Raw genomic sequence first — 13,621 nt, 5'->3', positions numbered from 1 at the left:
GGCCCGGCCCAGGTTTGCCTGCCTGGCCTCAGGGCCCACAGGCTCTTCTCCCCCCTGCCAGGCAGCTGAGGACCACCGCCACAAAGGAGTGCCACTGGATCTTCCACCACCTGCTCCGGGTTCTCAGCACGAGGGATGCACAGCGGGAAATCCCCTCCATGGCCTTCTTGACTGAGGTGGGCCTGAGGGCGCGCAGGGCTTCCCTGACGTGCCGGGAACCACTCCGCTCTGGCAGCGGCAGGAAGGAACAGGACAGGAGGCGGGGAAGCTGGGGAGGTGCCGGCCCTCCTCTGCATACGGCCCGGCTTGGCCCCTTCCCACAGAGCGGCCCTTTCTGCTGGGCTGACACTCCCAAGCTCCTGCATTTCATGCACCCTCCATGCCAGAGCTCTGCATTCAGCTTCTCCAAGGCAGGAGGCCGAGGGGCTGCAGCTGGGCCAGAGGCGGGAGGAGTAGCGAGGGAAGCTGTGCCGTGTGCCGTGGTGCCCTGTGGGCCCTGCACAGTGCCTGCTGGCTGCTGGCTGCACGCTGCCTGCCTCTGGGGCCTTGGCCAGGGCTGGCTGAGCAGAGCGCTCAGCGGCTGTCCGCTGCGGCCAGTCCTGCCAGCGCTGCCAGGCTCTCACTCTGCTGTGCGCGTTTCAGCTGCTGAACTGCTCTGAGTTTTCCACCGCCGTGGACGAGCGTGTGCTGCACCTCTTCGAAAGGCACCTGAGGACTGGGCGCCTGGTCATGCGCGGGCTGGTGCTGCGAGGCCTCCTTGTGCTCTCGGAGAGCCCTGACATGGTGAGCAGGGGCAGCAGGGCAAAGCCGTGTCGACAGCCTGCGGCTAGGCAGGGGGCGGTGGGTAACGCCAAAGGCTTGGCCTTTGTTGCTGCAAGCCTTTGTGCCAAGGCCTTTTCCATGGCTTGGCCACAAGGAAGTTGGGGGTTTCCTGCAGGCCAGAAAACTGCAGGGCCTGCTGCCAGAGGTGATGGAGCGCCTGCACGATGCCGACCGGGAGGTCAACGTGAAGGCCCTGTGCATCCTGGGCAACGTGCTGTGCCACATGGAGAGGGAGCGGGCCGGCCCCGTGGCTCTGCAGCTGGCGGAGAAGCTCCTGCCGCTCTTGGATGATGTACGTATGCACGTCTGGTGTGGGAGCCGGCGCCCTGCACGTGGCCACTCTGCAATGCCAACGTGGCCTCCGTCCAGCCCTGCGAGCGCAGCCCTCTGGCAGGACCTCCTCCACCCGGGCCCCTCGGTGCTCCCCGGGGGCTGTCTGCTGGCCTCCACCGCCCCACAGCTTCTCCCTTGCCAGTTGAGCCCCTGGGGAGGTCAGGGTCCCCACCCTGGGACCTGGCTGCTGTGTGCTCAGCCCAACCCCTGCACACAGCAGGCACAGGCCAACGCTTGCTCTGAGAGCCCAGCCGGTGCCCGCTCAGCCGGTGCCTGCCGCTTGCCGCTTGCCGCTTGCCGCTTGCCGCTTGCCGAGCCGTGCCGGCAAAGCCTGCCGCAGGGCCTCAGTGGCCAGGAGCGGATGCGCAGGGCAGCCTTGCCTCCTCCTCCCTGCATGGCCTGCGGTAGCTGCTCTCCTGCCTAGCTGGCTGCTGCCTGGTGTGAGCGCGACCAGGCTTAGAGAAGCTCCGCACTGCGGGGCTGTGGCACGGGCTGGCAATGCGCTGTGCTGCCTTGCCTGGTGCTGGGGCCCGTGTGACCTGGCTGCAGCCTCCCCCCAGCTCCTGGGGGAATGAGGTCCTGCCCTTCCCCCTGCCTGCCTCCCACCAGGAGTCCAGCCGGGTGCGCAAGCATGCCCTGCGCCTCTTCAAAGCCCTCATGGAGACTGTGGTGGGCAAATACAAGCGGTGCCTGAAGAAGCATGTGCAGAGGAGCCTTCTCCTGCTCTTCTTCCACCTGAGTGACCAGGCCCCCAGTGTGGCTCAGGTGTGCATTTCTGCCCTGCCCAGGGATGCAGGGAGGGTGACAGTGGCAGCCTGTGGGTGAGCTGCTGTCTCTGCTGCCCCGCGTGCTGGTGCCCATGGCCACCTCTGCCTGCTGAGGCAGAGAGAGCGCAGGCTGTCAGGGGCCAGGGACAGCTCTGCGGGCACAGGCAGGGGAGGCAGGGCACTGGTTCCCCTGGCCCGCCGCAGGCCATGTCTCCCCTCAGCACTGCTCCTCTGCAGGCCTCGCAGGAAACCCTCCTGGGAGCAGCACAGTTCCTCAGGTGGAACCAGCTCTGGTACCTGACGCAGACGCTGCAGACCTGGAGGATTGGCGAGTGCCTGGTAAGGACAACCGCAGAGCCCCTGGGAGCCAGCTGGAGGAGGCCAGAGGCCCATGCGTGGGGTGCCTGTGCCCTTCCCGCACTGCTGCAGCCCCACCTCCCAAGCCCGCAGGCTGGAGCTGCACGCACGCTCCCTTTCCGCCGACCCCCAGGCCCAGAGGGGCGCGGGAGCGGTGCCCTTTGCCCGCACGGAGCCCCAGGATGCTGCGGGGGCTCCAGGCCTGGCTGGGCCTTGGCAGCAGGGTGCGGAGGTTCTCAGCGCCGCCAGGCCACCCTTTGCCCTCTGCTGCCCCTGAAGCTTAGCATCCCACGGCTCCTGTCAGGGGGCGCTGAGTGTCCTGGGAGGGGAGGAAGGGGGAGGCTGGCCCTGGCAGGAGGCAGCGGCTGGGCTGCCCGGCGAGGGTCTGCCTCAACCGTGTGGCCTTGTGCTCTCTCCAGCTGGGGCAGGACAGGAGCAGGGCAGAAAAGTACCTCTGCCAGAGCCTGCCGTACCTGGAGAGCCCGCAGGCGGCCTTGCGGGAGTTGGCCGTGAGGTTCATAGGTGAGCCACAACGCGCGGGACCCCTCTCTGTCCCAGAGTTCCTTGGTCGCGCTGGGAGTGATGGCCGCCGAGGCAGGGCTGGCGATGTTGGGGGCTGGTGGGAGCCTCATTCAGCCCCCCAGGCCCTGCATGGGTGCTGCGCCTCAGGGACCACGGCGGGCCCAGCCCTGCCCAAGGGGAGGAGGGCGCGTGGCCAGAGTGGCAGGGCTGGATGGGAGCTGTGCTGCTGGGGCCACGAGGTGTGATGGGCCGTGTGTGCCTAGGGCTCGCCGCGCAGCACATGAGGAACAGGAGCGCAGAGAAAGTCGCCGCCATCCGCACTTGTGAGTGAGGGCAGCGCTGGGTCATGCGGGGCTGGAGCGGGGTGAGGAAAGAGCTGGGAGCTGTGCTCGCCTTGCCTGGCCTGCCTCAGGCGAGGAGCGCTCTGTCTCCCCGCGTGGAAGGCAGACATTGTGGGGTACTGTGGGGGAGTTTGGGCCTTTGTGAGCAGTGATTTCCAGCGGATGCCCCTGCTCCCGCTTGGCCCAAACAAGAGCAGGGGTGGGGGCAGCCCTGTGGGCAGGGCAGGGCAGGCTGGGGCTCTCTGCAGCTCCCTGGCCTTGATGTCTGCTCTGTTTCTGTCTGTCTCAGTCCTCCAAGAGGTGCTAGAGGACGGCAGGCCCTCGATCCGCTGCCTGGCTGCTCAGACCGTCCTGATCCTGGATGCCGTGCAAACACGGGAGCCGTCAGGAGGCCGATGCCAGCCGCTATGCTGCAGGCTGCGGAGACTGTGGGAGAGGTGGAGGCCTCCCCCAGGAGACGACTCTGTTTTAGCACAGCTCCAAGAACGCTCCCAAATGCTCCGTGCTCTGCACGCCGAAGACACCTGAGTGTGCCAGGCAGCCGGGGGCATTCCTGGCACCTGCCCCTGCCTGCAGCATAACTGCTCGCCCTCTGGCACCTCCCCTCGCTGGCCTCGTGCTACAAGTTCACCTCGTAGTTGTGCTCCCAGCAAAGAGCAGCCCTTTTCCCCCATGAGTGCAGGTGTCTTTTCTTTTGGCGCGACAAAGGCAAGCGAGAGAAATGGGCCATGCAAAGGCCCAGGATGTGCCCCAGCAGCTCTGTGCCACCCGGCCCTGCATCGTCGGTGCCGGCAGAGCTGCCTGTCCAATACCCCTGCACCAGCCGGCGTGCGCAGGCCACCTTCTGCTGCCCCATGGGGTAAGGGTGCAGGCCGTGCTGTGCGATGAGGTGAAGGACAGGCTCCTCTGGGAAAGACTTCCAGGCATCGTAGATGTGCTTTGGGTTTTTCTGCCTCTCAGCAGGCCTCAGGGCTCCCCGGGGCTGCGTGGTGCCAGGTGGGGAGACTGCAGCGTGTGCCCTATGTTTGGGGTGGTGACTGCCTTGTGCCAGCATGTGTTCCCAGGGCAGTACTGGTGCTCAGGCCCTGGGACTGCCCCGGGGGACAAGTAGAGAGAGAGGGAGCTGCTGGGGCACGTGGGCAGCGTGAGGAGCTGCAGCTGCTTGGGGCCAGGCAACTCCTGCCAGTGCCAGGGCTGCAGGTGTCGGTGGGGGAAGAGGTGAGGCCTTGGTCTCTGGGCATGGCAAGAAGGTGGCCAGTGCCCGGAGCGATGACGCTGGGCGGGATGAGGCTGCAGAAGGGGGCTGTGCCCTGAAACATGGGCAGGAGGCTCGTGAAGGCACTCTTGCCTGGTCCACGGGGGGGGGCCTCGCGTGCCTGAGCGCTCACCTGAGCCCAGCGTTGCCTCAGGAGTTGCTCCTCTGCAGCCAGCAGAGCATGGATGCTTGGGGAGCGCAAGCGCTGTAATCTCTCCCTTCAGCTGAGGCTAGAGGTGTAACAAGAAATTGCCACGGATCACTGGCAGCTGAGGGCAGCTGAGAGGCTGCCCCCTCTCAGCGGGACCACACTAGGGTTGCCGCAGGGTGCCAGTGGCCTGCCTCTCAGCAGAAGAGCAGCCAGAAGTTGCCCCCAGCCAGGCTTTGCGGGGGTGCAGAGCAGGGCCCAGGGCAGCAGAAGGCAACACAGGCAAGGGGGAGAAGGAAAAGAGTGGAAGAAGGGCAAGCTGGGCATTGGCCATGTTTTCAGGGAGCCCAGGCTGGCTCTTTCCAGCCAGCCGTTGCAGGAGGAGGCAAGGCTGGTCAGGTGTTCTGCCAGCAACGGCCCAAAGCTGCTCGAAGCTGCTCAGTGCCCATCCCCAGGCACATGCTGTCCCTGGAGATCCCCTGAGCTCTCCTGAGGGCTTCAGTGCCCCTCCAGAAGGACTGGCATCTGTCATCAGCACTGTCACCTGTGGGACAGCCCCAGGCAGGCAGTTCAGAGACCGTTCCCCATCTTTCCGGCCCTGGACACCAGGAAATGAGCCTTGGATCCAGCTCTTGGTCCCTAACATATCACATGGAGTCTCTGAGCTCACGACCCAGAGCCCAGGGAGTACCCAAATAGAACACCAAGCCCTTTAGTGGTGCATTCCCTTGAGCATATTTTCGACTTCATCTTGTGACAAAAAGCCTGACTTCAGGCGCGTCACAGAGGAGATCCCCTTTTATTATGGAAATGTTATTCTGGAAGCCATATGGGTGCAAGGCCTGGTCCTTCCTGTGATCTCAGGAATGCACCACGTTACGAGAGCACTTAGGCCATATACACACATCAGAGCACAGCAGGACTTTGTGGAAATGAGGAGAAGAGTCTTTGCGAAGAGGAAACTCCTGCTGCTGTTGGTGGCCGTGTCTCCATGCAAAGGCTGCAGCAAGGATGCCCAGTGGGAAGTTTGGGGATGGTTCTGAGGAGCACCTGGTCTGTCCCCACTGGCTGCATCAAGGCTCTCCTCCCCTCCACTCCACTCCCGCTCCACTATGAGCACTGGAGCACTGAAGAGGGAAGGGAGAGAGGTGCGAGTTCACACCCTGCCTGTGGCCAGGGAAGCTGAGCTCTCCTAATGGACATGAGACCCATGGTCTCATCCTGTCTGTCCTCGTCTGAGCCTGACTCTGTGCCCCTGAGCACCCTTGCTGTCAGTGCCAAAAGAGACACTGCAAAGGGAAATTCTCATTGCCCTGAGGGCATCCAAGAGAGCTCAGACTAGTGGACTCTGAGGTTCCCCCATCTCTGCTGAGGAAGCAGGAAGCCAGGCTTCCTGCTTCAACACGGTCTCTGGGTCAGATTGAAATGAAAGATCCCAGAGGAGAAGTGGCACGAACCCCAACTTTTTGTTTTTCACAAAAATGTATCAGAGCAAAGTAAGAAAAAAAAAGAAATGAGCAACACAAGGCCTTGATGTCAAATGTCCTGTGAATGATGAGTGGAGGCACATGGGATGGTTATTGGTGCTAACATTGTACTTGTTGAACCAGTTTCTTCTGTGCATCCTTGAGCTCCCTGTTCCTCAGGCTGTAGATGAGAGAGTTCATCACCACATAGAGAACAGACATGGCCAAATCCAGAGGTGGGGAGGAGACAGACGGGGGCTTCCGGTAGGCAAATATGCCAGTGCTGACAAACAGGGAGACCACGGCCAGGTGAGGGAGGCACATGGAGAAGACTTTGTGCCGGCCCTGCTCGGAGGGGATCCTCAGCACAACTGTAAAGATCTGCAAGTAGGACAGCACAGTGAAAACAAAACACCCAAAGCCTAAACAAACACTAACCACAAGAAGCCCAACTTCCCGGAGGTATGAGTGTGAGCAGGAGAGCTTGAGGATCTGGGGGATCTCACAGAAGAACTGCTCCACAGCATTGCCTTGGCAGAGTGGTACTGAAAATGCGTTGGCAGTGTGCAGGAGAGCATTGAGAAAGCCGCTGCCCCAGGCAGCTGCTGCCATTTTGACACAAGCTCTGCTGCCACCCAGGAGGGTCCCATAGTGCAGGGGTCTGCAGATGGCAACGTAGTGGTCATAGGCTATGACTGTGAGAAGAGAATACTCGGCTGAAATGAAAATAGTAAAGCAGACCTGGGCAGTGCATCCCGAGTAGGAGATGGTCGTGGTGTCCGTGAGGGAATTGGCCATGGATGTGGGGACAGTGGTGGAGATGGAGCCTACGTCGAGGAGGGAGAGATTAAAGAGGAAGAAGTCCATGGGGGTGTGGAGGCGGTGGTCACAGGCTATGGTGGTGATGATGAAGCTGTTGCCCAGCAGGGCAGCCAGGTAGATGCCCAGGAAGAGTGCGAAGTGCAAGAGCTGCAGCTGCCGGGTTTCCGCAAAAGGCAGGAGGAGGAACTCATTGAGGGAGCTGCTGTTGGACATGGTATTCCCTCCAGGCACATGGGACTGTGCAAGGAGGAAAAGACAGGGACAAGTCAGGAGAGACGACTTTGTTCACAGCTCTTTCTCTTTCTCACAGACACCCCCCAACACACACACACACACACACACACACACACACAGACTGCTTTTCTCCCAGGCAGGACCTTCACTCAGCTCCCTGTCTGGAGCTGCAGCTTGGGCTGGCTGCGTGAGCCATGAGGAGCCGGGACGTGTGCCTGCAGGCTGCAGAGGGGTCAGTGCTGCTGGAGTGTAGGAAGTCTGTTGAACATCTTCACATGCAGTTTGGAGGCATTTGGAGCACAAAAGCAACAGCTTCAATGCTAGGGGGATTGTTTGCTTCTTTGTCTGCTCTGCAGAGTAGGAATAGGCAGCCTTTCCGTTGCTCCCAGGGTGAAGACTAGTGAGCCCTGAGAGGCACAAGCTCTCCCTGTGCCCCAGGACAGAGCCAGCACACTGGTCTCCACAGCAGTCCCAGTGCCAGCTGCCTTGGGTGAGCACCTCTCTCAGCTAGAGGACAAGCTCAACCACAAGTTACCTTTAAAGGAACGTGGCCTGTGCTGGCAGTGGTGTCCACCTGCAAAGCACAGCTCTCCAAACTCACCTCCCTTTCTCTGCTCAGACATTCCGAGAGTGATGGAGAGGGGGTGACACAGCACATGGCTCCGATGATCAGAATAAGGACTCTGGCATGGCTCTCATCCTCAGTTTCTAGTCACAAACACACCAGGCTTTTGCAGCTGCCCACATACAGTCATCCCCAGCAGCATTTCCACATCCTTAGCACCTCTCTGCGGCTTCTGCATGGGACATTCAGCTATCACAAATGTCCTACACAAGAGCTAAGCCCTTCTGGACAGCAGCACACAACTCAGCAGCACATCCCAGGGAGGGTCAAGGGTCTTAAAGGTGGCATCTCCTGAATCAGCTCATTCCCCCTTCCTCTGCTGGGTGGGAGAGGAAAGATGCAGGGGGCTTGCTGGGGGAAAGCATCTGCATGCTGGGGCTGGCCGAGAACAGTGATGGCAAGGTGATGTTGGTGCTGTCTGCAGGCTGAGGGGTCGCGTAGACAATTGCTGCGGTTCCTTGCAAACCTAGTCATCCCTCAGTGTGGTGGTGACCAGGCTTAGTTTCTTGCCTAAACCTGACTGCTGCATTTCCACTCCCACCATGCAGACGAGTGCTCTTGAGAACTCCACTCTCAAAATGTCCTCCTGGTGAGCGGGAGCTGTGGGCAGCCCTGGCCCACGCAGCACCCTCTCGACAGGAGAATGGACCTGCCCTGCTGGGGGAAACCCCTCTCACCCAGAGCTTCTCCCTGCAGCGCTGTGCTCCCCGGGCAGGCTGAGTGCTGATCTGCGTAGGTGGCAGAGTCACTGCCCCGGGCACACAGCACCCTGGGGTGCAGGGACGCTGCTCTGACTGATGAACCTGGGCAGACCTGGGAGCACAGCCCAGCTTCACACCCTGGCTGCATCCCTGGGAGAAGGCAGCAGGATGCCCTGTGCCTCAGACAGTGTGGCAGGAAATGCTCCTTTGAAGCATCTCCTCCTCCTCCTCCACACTGGAGAAGCTGCAAGAGCGATCCTTAAAATCTCTGCCAGACATGGGATGGGGTGGCTTCAGAAGACCCCCTCCAGGAACCTCAGTAGTGTTGCCCTGCAGCCAGAGACTTACCATGCAAAGGGCTGTGCAGATTTCTCCTGCAAGGAGCTCTCCTCTCTCCTCCCACTCCACACTGCCTCTCACTTCTCTCCCTCTTGCCTCATCTCCTGTCAGCAGCAGCAGGCAGTGCCCGGAGCCCCACTGCTCTTGGCAGAGGAGTTGCTGCTGCCCAGAGCTGTCTCTCAGCCATGCTGCCCGGTTGCCAGCAGCTCCCTCGGTCCCCAGAGCCTGGCCCCGCTCAGGAGCAGAGGCCAAGCCAAAGGCGTGACTTTCTCTGCCCCCTGGGCTCCCTGGAGATTTCCCTGGGGCTCCAAGGCTGGCAGCTCCTGAGGGGCAGCAGGGCCCCTTCAGGGAAAGGCTCTGGCAGCTGGAATAATCACCTACAGTCCCTCCCTGCACTGTGGAGAGAGACTGATTTCAGCAGTGTGCTTGATCCCATCAGGGGACAGAGGTGGAGAGGGGTGGACATGCTCCCCTCTCTCGTCTGCTATTCCTGTCCCATTACTGGGCAGGAGACCCAGAGAGTGGCAGAGAGGGGGTCATTTCCCCTGCGTAGGGCAGTGATTCAGAGGAGGAAATGCAGGTGTTTAACCTCAGCTGAGAAGGCCTTGGGCAGGAGGGGGATTCAGCTCCCTCCCAGGCAGGCCACAAACCCACCGGAGGTGGGCTTCCTCTGACCTCAGTTTTGGTGTGCCCAAGAGAGCTGCCTGCATGCAAGGCCTTGCCTGAGCTTCCACGAGAAGCACTAGGGATGGAGGGGGGAGTCAGTGACTCATACCCAAACCCCTGGTGACAGCTGAGGTTCCAGGCTTGGTCCAAGTCATGTGTGTGGGTGTCTGCCAGCTCTGATGGAGCAATTCTGAGAGACCCCCATCCTGCCTGAGCCTCAGCTGTGGGCCAGAGGGGTGGTGGGGCAGGTTCCCTCGGCCATCTAAATGACACAAAATTTTCTTGGGCCATCGGAACCTTTCAATGGAGCCTGCAGAGCTGTTCAGCTGACCCAAAGGAGGAGTTCACTGTAAGGAGAGCCGGGTCGCTCTCTAGGCTCCACCAGCTGTATATACTGCAGCTCAAGTCACTTCAAAGCTAAGGCCCATGCACCTCCCGGCATTGCAGACACTTCAGTTAATTCAGGACGCTCATTTTCAGGGAATAAAAGAGGCCTCTAGTGCCGTGCCAGGTGCCCGGGGTGCCCAGCACAACCACATGTGGCTGGCACAGACCACACAGGACCTCCAGGGAAGCCCTGTGCTGGTGGAGTGGGTTCAGGGCAGATGTCACAGGATCTCTGAAAGGGGTTTAAGTCCTGTGTGCCAGCAACTGAACACCAACTCCATGGCATGGAGGGAAGGTCCATCCCAGCTACACCCAGGGGTGCTGCAGGATTGGGAGGCACATCACGGCAAGAGTCTCCACTCGTGTGCCTATGCTCTCCAACCCTGGTGGGTCTCCTCTTCCTGAACCTTCTCACCCAATGCTCTGAACAGTGACCAGGCTAACAATGTCCACACTGTGGATAGATCAAAGGCTGTCCTACCCCAGGGACCTTCTCAGCAGCAGCTTGTCCTTCTTGGACATCCTCTTCAACTCTGACACAGGCCCCAAGGTGCTTTGGAGTCACCTGGGGCAGCAAACCCTCTCCTACCAGGGCTGTCTGACCCGGCTGAGTTTATCTCTGGCTTTGGGGACTGCCGGGTTTGCTCTCTTCTTCAGCCTCTGACTTCAGCACCACCTTGCCATGTGCCAGCCACTCCAGTATGTCTCTGCTAGGAAGTAAAGCCTTTGCATACACTGTGCCCTGGGCACTCTGTAACAGGTTTACCTGTCATAAGGCTGCACTTGGCCCTGGTGCCACAGCTGAGCTCGAATGTGTGCTGCAGCTCGAATGTGTAGCAATGCCCTCAGCCTGGGGAACAGGCAAGAGGAGCTGGAGCCTGTGTGCTGTCACAGAAATGTGGCATTGTTGGAGTAACTGCTAAGACATGATGGGACAGCTCACACAATGACAGAGCTGCGACTGATGGCTAAAATTCCTTCAGGAGAGATCAGGAGGGAAGGTGAGGAGGGGGGATGCCCTTTGGGTGAAGGGGAAGCCCAGCTGTATGGAGCTCTTCTGTGGGATGGACAAAGGGAGGCAGCTCTGCAGGGCAGAGGAGCTGAGGGATTTGGACAACAGAGACCTGCTGAAGATGGAAGGAGAAGTGGCAAGGTGTGCACGGGGGGACCGAATAACTCCATGCCCAAATAATCACCAATGCTCCCTCTCTAAACCGTGGAGAGAGACCCATTCCAGCATTGTAATTTCCCTCATCAGAGATGGTTATCTACGAGAGGTGGAAATGTCCCACTCTGGAGGTCCCTCTTCCCATCTCTTAACAAGGCAACACGCATATACAGGGAAAAGAAGGGAAGCCATTTACCCATGGTTCAGGTATTGATTCAGGTAAATCAATCTAGCATCTCATGCCTGTATGGAAGCCCCTGTGGTGGAGTGGGACTCAGCTCTCTCCCATGAATTCCACAAACACCGAGGAGGTGGGATTCCCCTTGCCCAAGCTGGAGTGCGCACACCAGAGATGTCTGCACGCGAGCTGCTTGTCTAAGCTCCCATTATAATCACCGGAGATGGAGGGTGGGAGTCAGTTGCCCACACACAAACACCTGGTGATATTTGAAGAGACAGAGGTGGTGCAAGGCATGTGCCAGTGTCTGCTGGCTCTGATGGAGCGCCTGTGAGACCCCTATCCTCCTAAAGCATGAGCTGGGGGCCAGGTGGGGAATTCCCTTGGCCGTCTCCAAAGACCCCAGAGGCCTAATGCTGCTAGAGCACCACTCACTATGAAGCTGAGACACAAGCAGATCCCTACAGTGCAAAAATCCTCAAGTAATCCCATGCAGACACTTGATTTAATGACATAGAAATTGGCTGGCAGGGCCATGTCAGATGCTTGGGGTGTCCAGCACTACTGCACGTTTCTAGCAGATACAGCCTGGCTCCTAGAGGAAAACCATACCCTTTGGGAGTGGTGCTGGGCAGATGCCCCAGGGCACCTTGGGTTTCCTTCCTGTGCCCAGACAACTGAATCCTACCTCCACCTTCAGGCACAGTCTGTACTGTCAACATCCAAGCGTGCTGCATTAGTGGGAGGCACATCACAGCAAGGTCTCCACTCATGGCCCTGTGCTCTTAACACCTTCTAGTTCTCTTCTCCCTGGCCCTCTGTTCACCCCCAGGTGATATGAACTGGGCCTGTGCTGATGATGTCCCCAGGGTGGCTGGATCGCAGGCTGTGCAGGCCAGGGACTTCTTCAGTGGCACCTTGTCCTTCCTGGAGATTGGTTCACCTCTGTCACAGGCCCCCGTGTGCTCCAGACTCAACTCAGGCAGCAAACCCCTCTCCTGCCACTCCTGCACAGCCCAGCTCTGTTTCTCCCTGGCCTTGGGCACTGCAGCATTTGCTCTCTCAGTGGGAACCTCCTTTCACCATTACATTGCCCCCTGCTTTGTCTACCAGCACGTCTCTGCTCTGAAGTGGGGCCATCGCACACACAGTGTCCTTGGCCCTTGGGAACAGGTTTCACCATGACTAATCTGACTGAAACATTGCTAGAATAACAGAGTTGTGGTGGGATCTCTTGCACGATAGGAGAGCCTACGATAGTAGGGGCAGTCTCCTTTAAGCAACATGAGGAACTCTGTGGATTATAGGCCCTTGTTCTTAGGGAGGGGACTTTAATCCCGCTGACATTCAATGGAAAGGCAAAGAGCAGAGTGCAAGCAGGTCAGGATGTTTCTGGAGGGCATCAGGGACAACTTCTTTGCACAAATGCACAGCGGGCCAATACTCGTGATGCTTCTTTGTATGTGGAAATTTCAAGGAGGGAGGAACTGCTCAGGGACAAGATAGTCAGTGTCAGCCTTGCCTGAGGTGACCATGAAAAGTAGCATTCCGGATCCTGAAGGGAGTGAGGAGGGATAGTAGCAGAGCACAGACCCTGGCCTGCGCTCAGAGGAGCAGAGGAGCAGTAAAAGAATAAAAAGGAAAATGTGGGCTCACTGCTGGATTGGTTAGGGAATCTAGGAACAGCAGACACAGGTAGGCCTGAGGAACTGAATGACTTCTTGGCTTCAGTCTTCACCAAGAAGGTCTCCCGGGCTGTTGTGCCTAGAGTCAGAACTCCAGTGGAAAAAACCTACCAACAGTGGAAGAGGGTTGAGTGAGGGATGAGTTGCAAGAACTCAGCCCATACAAGTTTAAGAGATTGGATGGGCTGCATTTGAGGCCAGGGAGAGGGCTGGCTGCTCTCACAACAAGGCCACTCACTATCATCTTGGAAATGTTGTGGAGGTCCCGATGAGCAGAAAAAGGAATATGTTGTGCCCATCTTCCAAAAAGGCCACAAGGACACCCCAAGGAGCTGCAGGCTGTTCAACTACACTTTGATGAGGAGTGTGTCATGGAGTGAATCTTCTTGTACCACACTTGTGGGCACATGAGGGAAAACGTGGGCCCGCTGCTGAATGGGGTGGGTGCCCTGGTGACAAAGGATACAGAGAAGGCAGAGTTATTGAATGCTGCCTTTGTTTCAGTCTTCACTGCTAAGGCAAGTCCTCAGGAATTCCAGACCTTGGAGACAAGAGAGGAAGGCTGGAGAAAGGAAGACTCTCCCTTGGTTGAGGAGGATCAGGTTAGAGATCTTTTGTCCAAACTGGACATCCATAAATCCATGGGCCCCGCTGGGATGCACCCACGAGTGCTGAGGGAGCTGGCGGATGTTATCGCTAGGCCACTCTCCATCCTCTTGGAAAGGTCCTGGAGATCAGGAGAGGCCCTGAGGACTGGAAGAAAGCCAGTGTCACGCCAGTCTTCCACAAGGGTAAGAAGGAGGAG

At 59.0% G+C, this 13,621-nt stretch overlaps 1 protein-coding gene across 1 annotated transcript; it reads right to left on the bottom strand.

Annotated features, from left to right (window-relative positions):
* Positions 1-684: 684 nt before the first annotated feature.
* Positions 685-7,046, bottom strand: LOC138061739 (olfactory receptor 14C36-like; the record flags this gene model as incomplete). Its single annotated transcript, XM_068915017.1, has 2 exons — positions 6,153-7,046; positions 685-693 (listed from the first exon to the last, which is right to left on the bottom strand). Coding segments are annotated over exons 1-2 (903 nt in total), but the record flags the coding sequence as incomplete, so codon positions are not given.
* Positions 7,047-13,621: the final 6,575 nt, after the last annotated feature.

Source organism: Struthio camelus, chromosome 20, assembly GCF_040807025.1.
Source record: "Struthio camelus isolate bStrCam1 chromosome 20, bStrCam1.hap1, whole genome shotgun sequence".
NCBI lineage: Eukaryota > Metazoa > Chordata > Aves > Struthioniformes > Struthionidae > Struthio > Struthio camelus.
Note: the sequence above shows the minus strand (reverse complement) of the source record. Positions and strands in the feature narration are given on the sequence as shown.